We start from the raw sequence: 10,813 nt of genomic DNA on the forward strand, positions 1-10,813 counted from the left end.
ATAGCATTCAGAGGGGCTTGTATTATGGAATGTAGTATACTGGTCTAATGCCAAACAATAAACAGCTCTATATTAACACGTCTTATAAAATATTTATATATTTTGTTATATATCAATAATATTGCAATGTTTGAGTGTGATTTTTCACAATCAAATTAATAATACAAAGATATTATTATTAGGCTGTATGCACAATGACTACTAATGGCGGTCGTCCAGTAGTACAAAATCTGCTGCCGAATTTTATGTATTTGTGAGCCATATTATATTTTTTTGCACCTCTATATGATATTTAATTATGCCAAATCTCATACTCCTTTGTACATGTAATGTGCATTAAAAGTGCTGTAAAGTTTTTCGTCACATATTCATTAAAGATTTTGGACAAAGAAATGGGTTATTGTTACATAAGTATGACAGAGTGTCGTAATACAGAAATAAACAAAAACAACATTGATTATTAGAAATTTTCCATCATACACTACATATCTACTATTGCAATTATTTATTTTTATAACTAATATTTTATTCATCAAATTTTACATCATCATTTAATGTATCTTTTGCTATAGCAAATGCACTACATAATTGAATCCCTAGTCTTAACTCATGATTACATTTGCAGATGACAGGAAGTTCGGTGCCACCATCTGATAATTGCAAATGGAGCTGTGAAATGTGTACATATGAGAATTTTCCGGCTCTCCAGGAAGGTAACTGTTCTATCAACCATTGTTATTGTTTTTGCACAAGACAGCCACAATTTGATGGTGCAATGTATCAAACTATATAAATATTTTTCATTTATATAAATCCAGACATTTTTTCCATGATATTTGGCTTAAAATTATTTCCATTAAATCTTACATTAAATTGAGATTCATAAAGAATTGTTGTACCAAAAAAAGTCCCACACAAAAGATTTATTATGTTGTTATTCTAGTTCAGTTAAAGTAACAAAGACAATCTTGGTCAACTTTAATCTCATTGAGTTTATGGCAGTAATTACCCAATATAAATTATACACCAAGGTACATAAAGATTTTATGTTTCCATGGAATTACATGCTCATTACTGATCATTGAAATGAGATCTGTGGAAAATTGTCCAATGTAATAATTAAATGTATGAATGTATGAGCACTTTCATACCAAATATACATTGAGACAGATATCACGGGCAACAGTGACAATGAACTTATTGACATTTTCATCATTTATATTGTTTGTATTACAAAACGAAAATCCCTTATAATTTACATACAATGCTTTATGTATGTGATAGATATCTTATTCAGGAATTATGAGGTACTAATGAATTGGACCTTGTCTAGGACCGCAGTACTAAAATAAGTAAAAAAATGACAGATGTTGATATTAGGTGGTGTTTAATGCCAAAAATATTTTTTGTATGTCAAGTTACATATTTTTGTGTATTCAACAATTTTACTATGTTGAGTTATTTAATCGAAAACTAATTTGCAAGCAATAAGCATTATAATCAGAAATTAAATTCGAATAGCAGAACATGGGTATTTTTAAATTGAGTTAATAATTTGTGGGGCATAGTACAAATGTAAAGAAAATAATGCTCATTATAAATTGATTCATCATTAAAAACAAAAACAAAATACAAGGCAGAAATTCGTAAATTTTTTAAGCTACAGAACATAATGTATAAACATAGACATATATTATTGTTGTTGATACCTAATGCTGAGTTCTGATTATATGTTTAAAGGAGATTTTGTTTTTTTTATCCCTCGGCCATTTCTGATATCAATTACCACACAGAATCAGTAGGATTTATAATTAATTTTGTTAAAAGATGATTGGTAACAATAGCTTGGTCAATACACAAAAATTGTGTACAGCTGAATGCTGTGTATGTGCACATGCTATTTGCAGTATTCATGTTGTTGCAGTGTACAATGTGCCGAACTCCTAAACCTTTGCTTGGTGAGGACATATTCAAACTGCAGGACGGCGCCAGCGCACTTCCAACGCAGGAAGTATGTGGTATGTGTCCTTACCTACATAATAAACATTTCCTTTATTGGTAACATATAAGTTAAGTTTCAAGGCTTTTATTTATTTTACACACAGACTACTTGATACGATTTTTCCTTCTTTATTTAAAGTTGACACTGTGATAAGGTTTTAAAAGAAAACACTGTTATGGTGACTCCATACTATAATATACTTTATAAGTAAGTTTATCAGCGAATAGTAAACTGTTTTGTTGAACACGATAATACAGTACATAGTTGGACACTGAAATGTTTTAGTACTGATAACCTACTTAAGCAGAGGTTAATAGGTTACTATAAATTGTTTAAAGTTATAAAAATTGTCAAATGAGTTGTTTTTGTTTGGATTGAAAAGATCAATCTATGGATTTTTGAATGCTTCAAGAAATATGTTCGAATATTTCTAGGAGCGGAGGCGGTGGCGGAACGGTTAAAACCCCTGAGGATATCATCGCCGCAGGGTCAACCTAGCGCCTCAACAGTCATCAAATGGCCCTGTCCAGTTAGTATCCACTGTAGCTTTGAGATTAGTCTTATTCTGAAGCCATCTGGGTACACGAAACTGCATTTATAATCCATATGATTAAAGTGATAGTGGTGATTGCCCATGGTTATCTCACCTTGAATGTTGGTATTTATAGACATTTTTTTTTTATGTAGAGTATAATTTAAATCTTTTCAAATTGGTAGTTATTTTTTCCATAGCATAAAACTTTTAAACGAGTAAGTGCGTAACCTGTAACGTGCCATTAAGGGCCAGTTTTAGCTATTCAGGTGTCTTTTAAGGCTACTTTTTTAAGTCTTAAGTATATTAACACACATGCCATATTGTGTTCGCCATCCCTGCTATAGAAGAATATATAATGTTTACTTGTACTTCATCATTAAATACTAAAGCCCTAATATTGAGTACAATTTTCATTCAACTTATATTTCCGCAGACATGCACGTATGAAAACTGGCCCAAGTCGCAGAAGTGCGCGATGTGTGGCAGCGGCAATCCGGCGCCTGCGCTCCACCCCTCACCAGCTGAAAATAAACCCTCACGTAATCTCGGTGTGTGAATATGTTACCTATTGTCTTAAAGTGGATTCTTGAATTTTAAACAGTTTCCAAACAAAATAAGTTTAACCTATTATCATTTTATCAGGTTTAAAAAAATATATAATTACGTGTAATTAGTATTAATGAGTAATGATATTATTTTTATGGATTTAATTCTTTCGAGTTTTTTCCTCACGAGGTCCAAGTCCCCCGTAAACAAGTTATTGTAGTTAATGTTCTGCTCTCTTGTCTAGGTATAAATGACATCTGCAACAGTCAAAACTCGTCTATACACGAGCTCGATACCAACAATAGACGCTCCAAGCGACGCACCAACAACACTGATTGGATATGGCTTCAAGCGTGTTTGGGTGAGAAATATAGTTCTTAGTGCTTTTTCTGTGGTTGCCTGGATAATAAAAGTATAGCGGCAAAATATTTCGTTAATTCTGTAGAAACTGTACACAAAAATTAAAAAAGCAAATATTTAAAAATTTAATAATATGTATATTATTTTAAGAACCCACTCCATTCTTTTAAAGAGGTTCATAGTCTTCTTAAAAATATTTTAGTAGTACATAATATGTGGAACTATGAATTGAAATGTTTCTGTAGTTTAAGAAAATGTTCACTAATCAACAGAAAAGTTATAGACAAAATAGTCGGTTTTGACTGTAGACAAATTCAGAGTGACTTTCCACTAGTGAGATGTTTATTTTTGTGATTGTCGGGTGCGTGCAGGCGTGGTGGAGGGCGACGCGCGGCGCGTGGAGGCGTACCTGGCGCACGGCGGCGACCCCGCGCGCGCGCTCGCGCCGCACGAGCTGCAGCTGCTCAACCGCGCCTCCGCCTTCGACGCGGGGCACACGCTCGTGCATCTCGCCATCAGGTACCTGTCCCGGGAATTTCCACTGGTCAGGTCGTCACCCGCAGACTTTAACCATAATTATTTTTCTATTGCTATTGCCTGTTTGAAATAACACTCTTAGAAGATTTAACATTTACAATTATGAGCATAGATTTGTCTTTTCTCTTGGTGTTGTTCAAATATCATAATGTGATCAAGAATAATATTTAATCTTTTACCAGACTGTTGCAGGGGAAATTTTATTTTAAAATAGGTCATAAAAATGTATTGATTGTTCCCTTGTTACAGATTCCAACGTCAAGAAATACTGTCTACGCTCTTGTCTAGGATATCCGGGGGCGGACCAGGACTAAAGCGATCTCCTTCTTATATAGGTAACATATTTTATTTTTATCCTTATGTTTAGGCGGTGTCGACATCAAAACAGCGCGCTTACCGGATTTTTAGGAACTACCTGTTCGAAGTTTATAATTTATGTAGAAAAATAAATAAACAATATTTGTACTAGATGTTATCTTTTTTTTGGTTGTTTTAGATTGACTAAAAATTACGATATTATTTAATTAATTTCATAATGAAATTGCTACTAAAATTGGCGTTCTGTGCATCACCTCCTGTAGTCCACAATATTTTTACTTGGAACCGATGCTATTAGATAGACAATCAATAAAGAATTTTTTTGTAGTTAATCATTTTCAAAAACCTTTAAATTGATTATTTAAAGAAAATATTCGTATTTTTTGCATATTCGCGCCCGTAACTCGTACGCCGGAACGATTGTTCCAAGCCGTTTTCTTCGGGGCACGAAAGTAATGCTATGAATAATATGTTTTTGTTTTAGCACCAGATTTAGCGTCCGCGATACGCCGTCACATTGCAAGCTGTATACGATACAAGAAGGGCAATTTCCCGTGTCGTTACATCAATGAGTTCTGCACATTCTCACTGCCTGCTGGTAATACACCTTAATATAATTTTATCAAAATAACGTCAACACGTCTGATTAATCGTAATTTTCAATGAGCGATTCAATCGCTTTTTCGAATGATCTCAAAAATGGACCAATCAGAACAAAGTTTTTTTGACATGCTTACATATGAGTTATTTTGATTGGTTTATTCTCAGAATCGGTATGAATATTAAGATTGAAATTGTTTATTGAACATGACTGTTATGAGTGTTATGAGTTGAACATGAGTAGTTTGTCAGAGTTATTATAACATTCACATGATTTTATAGTTGTCGTGATTGTAGTGTATTGAATCTTTTGTCTATTGTCAAAACTTATCCAAGTGTAATCAAATATTTCGGCTGACCCGGACGTCAACTTGTCGGAATAAGGCGCCATAATATTTTTTTCATAATAAGAGTAATTGTTAACATACAAAATATATTTACAAATATAGTGGAGCCGTAAACCAATATTATGATAATGTATGCGATTATAAAATTGGCAATATATTTGATAGATATAGAAGAATTACCGGCGGCGATACAAGAGCAGCTGTTCTCGGAGCTGTTGGACCGCGACGCGCAGCAGACGCTCGAGGCCGACCCGCCGCTCATCAACTGGAGCATAGAGCTCACCGTCACGCTCGGTACTCATAAGGCTTTATATATACTTTATACAAATAGTCGGTGTAGGCCTGGGCCGTGGTAAAGTAGATCTTTAAATGTATAATATGGCATTGATAAAATATCATAAATAACTTAAAATATATTGTAAATAAATATTATAAGTTTGACAGATCATTTCATGGTGCATAGCATCTGAGCTATAATAATATTGCCAATCATTGTATTGTCAAGTAGTTTTGTGATAATGTAGTATAATAAAAATATGTTCTGTTATGTAGGGTCTCGTCTGTACGCGCTGTGGAACCGATCGGCGGGCGACTGTCTGCCGGACGCGGTGTCGCAGGCGGCGTACGGCGTGTTCGACTACAACAACGCGCTCCGCACCGCGCTCGCCGACTCGCTGCACCACGCGCACCGCAGGTACATACTACACTCGACACTAATACTAATGTGTACTGGGTTGAAGATTGCTTGAGACATTATGAGAACTAATGAATTCTGAATAACATAATTTTATGAATAAACGCAGAAAAATAATATATATTACTATGTTGCAGTTTCTACGAGCGGTGGCAAGCGTGGGAACGTTTACAAGCATCCCTGTTACATTATACTCCGGAGGAGGGTCAACTCAGGGCTGAGTGGAGTCGGCTGGTGGCTGCAGCCGCCCGACCCGGCACTCCACTGCATCAGGTCAGTATTATTGATTATTATTGTGTGAGAGTATTATATCGTATTTTGTGAGCAACAAACTAAAAACAAACCAAACTAGATATCAGTTATTTCTTATATCATTAATATAAACGTAAAATTGTTATTTAGGTGCACGTGTTCGCGCTGGCACACGTTATGCGGCGGCCCATCATCGTGTACGGCGTGAACGTAGTCAACTCCTTCCGCGGCGAGGCGCTCGGCTACGCACGCTTTCAAGGTGCGCGAACTATTTCATTTCATACTTGTAACATATCATGTAAACTTTAAATCACATAATATACATAATGAGTTTCAGAGCGTTTTCTAGACTAAAAGTTTCGTAATTTCAATCTGGCATTTTACTATCTATGTTACTTTCTTTTACCATGATTTCAATTATTCTTCGATTTAGTATAGATGTATTTAAGATGGATGTACTTTGTTTATACTAGGTATATATCTGCCGCTGCTATGGGATATGCAGTTTTGTTCGAAGTCCCCGCTATGCCTGGGTTACACGCGCGGACACTTCTCCGCACTCGTGCCCATTGAGCCTTACTCGCACAGGCATACCTACATCTGTCGGTAAGTCATCTTCCTTTGCTATTTTATTTAGCGAGTAGTTTATAGTTTATAATCAATCAATTTATCTGGATATAAGTAGGTTTAATATAATAATATTTAAATCCTATAGATATTCGACTTCTGCAGGTTATCTATCAGGTTACGTTAGGTCCTGGTTTATAATTTGCCATATAAATGTTGTTTCCTTATAGTGAGGAACAAGATGAAACAGAAGACGTGACATTCCTTCCACTCACGGACTCTGAGGGAAAACTGCTGCCTGTGCACTTCCTCACTTGCGACGAGGTGAGTTGATAAGACTGCGTCGATTATTTGGTGGTATTGAGACTAAAATCTTAACTACATTTCAAAATAATACTGTTACTATGGGTGTAGCTTGCCTAGGTTGTAGTTCGATCCAGTCGAGTGTAAAACCTTACTCGCCCCTACCAGAACGTCAGTAACTGTTTCCTAGATGTTTTACCTTTATGTTTGGTTTCGTAAATCAGTGGGCAAACTGAATACAAATATGAAACAAAAACAAAAAATCTTTATAATTATTTATTGAATACGTATTTTGTGTAATTAAAAACAATTTGACACTTTATTAATAGGATTTTTAACTTGAAGTAAATGTATGTGTGCAGATGTCTGAGGAGGAGGTGGTGGTGCGGCGCTGGGTGAGCGCGCGCGCCACGGCGGGCGGGGCGCTCGCCGCGCGACAGCTGCAGCGCGCGCGCCCGCTGCTACAGGCGCAGATGCTGCAGGAGTGGCTCAACCACTACCGCCGGCTCGCGTCAGTACACCACAACAACACTTACATTAATACTAACTAAACAGCTTGTTTTATTGCGGCGCTATGCTTTCATATCATGTGTGTTGTGGAATACATTTGACTTCGAGGCTTAGATTAATACTTGATTTACGATGGATTCGTTCCATATAATACCAAGATATAAATAAGTCCACAAACCACTCCCATGAATTTCTCAACTAATACAATTTCTCAACTATACAAATATTATTGTGATTTGATTGTTTCCGGTAATATTCATATTTTTTGTCATGTTTCAGTCAGCAGACGCGCGGTCCGTTCCCGCCGCGACTGTCGACGCAGACGCAGCAGGCGGCGGCGGAGTTCTCCTCGGATGCCGACACCGACGACGAGTGACGCCCCCCGCGGACCCCACACCCCCGTGACCCTCATAGCCCCGATCCCACAACACATTTTCGTGCCACACCACGTCGCCTCGACATGCTCGCAACCACAACACTACATTTACCATTGTGATTTGATATAAATAGTTTCAACGTTCATCTACATATAACCGTGTTCAAACACCATAATAAATTTACCATTCAAATTTAAGGTACGCTAACACCAAATATGTAATCAAATTACTTTAATTGTATGTAAAAGAGTCAAAATGTTTATCGACATCCACTAAACGCACTATGTGTACAACTGACTTCGTTTACAGGAGGCCTTGTACATCTCATTGTTTTTGGAGTTACCTTTTTAATTAATTAATACAAACCCATATTTAGTGTTAGTTGATTCGTATTTCAGTTAAACGACGTAGTGCAGTCATTAAAAATTAATGACATATTTTTATTGTTACGTGAATCAGAATTTGAAAAAGAACCGTCGTGAGTTTATAAGTATTGAATACAGCGCTTGGTGTAAACATTTATACCTGTTCAAATTAACGTCTTTTTTTACTCTCAGATATTATTAACACGTAACACTTGCATCCAATTTCGATGTTTAATAACTTGAAATATTACGCTATGTGTCGCAGTCATCCTTATTCGACTTTACTCTATGCTATTAATACTTTATTATCTGTCGGGAAATCCACAAATTATTTATTTTCATAACTTTCTATAATAATATAATTGCCTTAACAAACAAAATTATTCTAGTGTAACATCATGTTTTAAAATCTTGTTAAAAATTAATGAAAGGTAGTCGCAGCTCTAATTATTCCGGTTTATATTAACGTAGTACAATTTACTTATTAATGTTTTAATCAATTATATTAATTATAGTTGAATATATGTACAGTTTATTTTGTGGTAATATCGGACATTGAAGTTATACGGCAAGCTAATGTTTTTAATAAAAATGTAGCGTTACTGTTTTATCTATCGTAAAAGTAAAAGAGGAAATAAGGACTCGTGCGTATGAAGTTTTCTAACCGCTCGAGGTCGAGCGGCGGTGCGGGACGTGTGGCACCTTTCATACGGTCCCATATAAAAGTTTCCCCGCCTCCCGCGCCGCCGCTCCTGTCCGTGCGGTAAAGCTTAAATGTGACACAATAGCCGTAACTTGTTATTTATTGTAAAAAAAATGTTAGGAAATATCGATAAAAATCGTGGCTGGCGTCTAAAATTTTTAAGTTTCGATTTGAAATTTGTAAACACAGTTATATGGAAATCATTGATAAACGCGCTGAAACTGCAAGGTCTATATACAAGTGTAATAGTTATCGAATACAACACTTGCCTGTATTGTATTCAAGAAGTTATTAGCGTGATGATAATTTTAAGTGAATGTGAATTTGGAATTAAAATTCAGGTAATATTTTACAAATCCAACGCTTAAAATGCCAAGTTTGAACTAGTTCAGCCTCTGGTAACCACGAGATTCAGACGTGAACCTATATTTTCACGATTTATCATATGGAAGGCGTTTTGCATTATCTGACCACGGGTTGAAGGATGCGAAAGTGAGAACCTCATTCGCATTTTAGTCTATCGCTAGATGTGTGACTCGTTCCTTTACCGGCCATTTACTAAATGTGTTGTCATCGCCCCAGGCTCACGATTTGCCCAAAAAACAGCTCGTAATGCAACAAGTTAGAACTTTAACGGACGATTTTAATAAAATTTCCCAGCCTAACTACACATCAAAGCAAATCAAAACCATTTGTTCTGATTGGTCCACTTTCGCTATCGAGGTAGCGACTGAGATCATTTATTGAAATCTGTCGTTAATATCGAAGTAGAAAAGTCCTTTGGAAATCTCGTACACAATATTACAGTGTTATTACATAGAATTTATTATTATCTTCTCAACATACAGAAGAACAGTGTGGTAACTACTGTGAATATAGTTTTAATCACTTCATACTATGTTAATAAGTACAGAATAGTACAATGTAACTCAACGAGTTAATACAACAACAATGTCTACAACAATGATATTTGTTAAATTACTCATAATACTGCACGGAATTAATTCGCTAGATGCGTACTTATTCTACACTAACATTTAAGGTATATGACGAATCCTGAACAAGAGCGAAAGAAATGGATTTAGATCTATTCAAATCGGTTTTGTGTAAATTGTCCTAAGTGTCTACTATTAATTGAATCACGTTTTTAATTTAACTTGGCTTAAACATCGTATCGTATCTGTCTGTCTGCATTGACCAACTAGATAACGAATAAGGGAATCAATAAAATCGAAAATATTGCTCCACTAATTTATTTTAAATCAAAGAGCGTCTAAAAATTTGAATCTGTGTATGAATACTGTCATCAGTATTAGCGTTCTTAGATACTATAGGAGTGCAGGTACAGAACCAGCGCAAAACGCAGAAAATGCGGCAATTACTTGGCTAGTATATTCCAAAAAGAAGTAGTCTACTATTTGGCACTCGTGAATCGTCAAATGGCTGTCGCACTAGTGACGTCATGTCTATGTCCGATTGACTTTAAAAAAAAATGTATCTTGCGCAGGAGCAGTAACAGGAGTTCAAACGTTTTATTTTAAAGTCGGTTAAATCATATAGTATATTTTATACACGTTTAGTCTAAAGAAATCAATAGCGCTAGTACAAATGTACGCGTTTATATTATGATGAAAAATTATTTGCGTAAAGCGCAATCTTTTGCGAAGCAAAGATGAAAATCAAAGCGGAATGAATTGAGAAGTCTATTAACGCAACTTTGTAAATAGAGTGAAAGGAGCTTTTGGTAACGACCGACAGGATGCGTCTTACAACACAAATGTTCAAAGGCAGTAATGT

At 35.7% G+C, this 10,813-nt stretch overlaps 2 protein-coding genes across 2 annotated transcripts in view; both read left to right on the forward strand.

Moving 5' to 3' along the window:
- The window catches only part of LOC115439744 (mitoferrin-1), a 181,615-nt gene that overhangs the window by 37,565 nt on the left and 133,237 nt on the right, over positions 1 to 10,813 (forward strand). The window lies entirely within an intron of this gene.
- Positions 611 to 8,941, forward strand: LOC115456456 (ubiquitin thioesterase trabid). Its single transcript, XM_037440149.1, is given in 17 exon segments — positions 611 to 700; positions 702 to 713; positions 1,925 to 2,018; positions 2,437 to 2,531; positions 2,971 to 3,085; positions 3,328 to 3,444; positions 3,815 to 3,962; positions 4,230 to 4,315; positions 4,783 to 4,896; positions 5,411 to 5,539; positions 5,798 to 5,939; positions 6,077 to 6,212; positions 6,342 to 6,450; positions 6,665 to 6,797; positions 6,989 to 7,082; positions 7,424 to 7,572; positions 7,851 to 8,941. Coding segments are annotated over 17 exon segments (1,845 nt in total). The 5' UTR covers positions 611 to 625; the 3' UTR covers positions 7,948 to 8,941.

This window comes from Manduca sexta, chromosome 18, assembly GCF_014839805.1.
Source record: "Manduca sexta isolate Smith_Timp_Sample1 chromosome 18, JHU_Msex_v1.0, whole genome shotgun sequence".
NCBI classification, from domain to species: Eukaryota; Metazoa; Arthropoda; class Insecta; order Lepidoptera; family Sphingidae; genus Manduca; species Manduca sexta.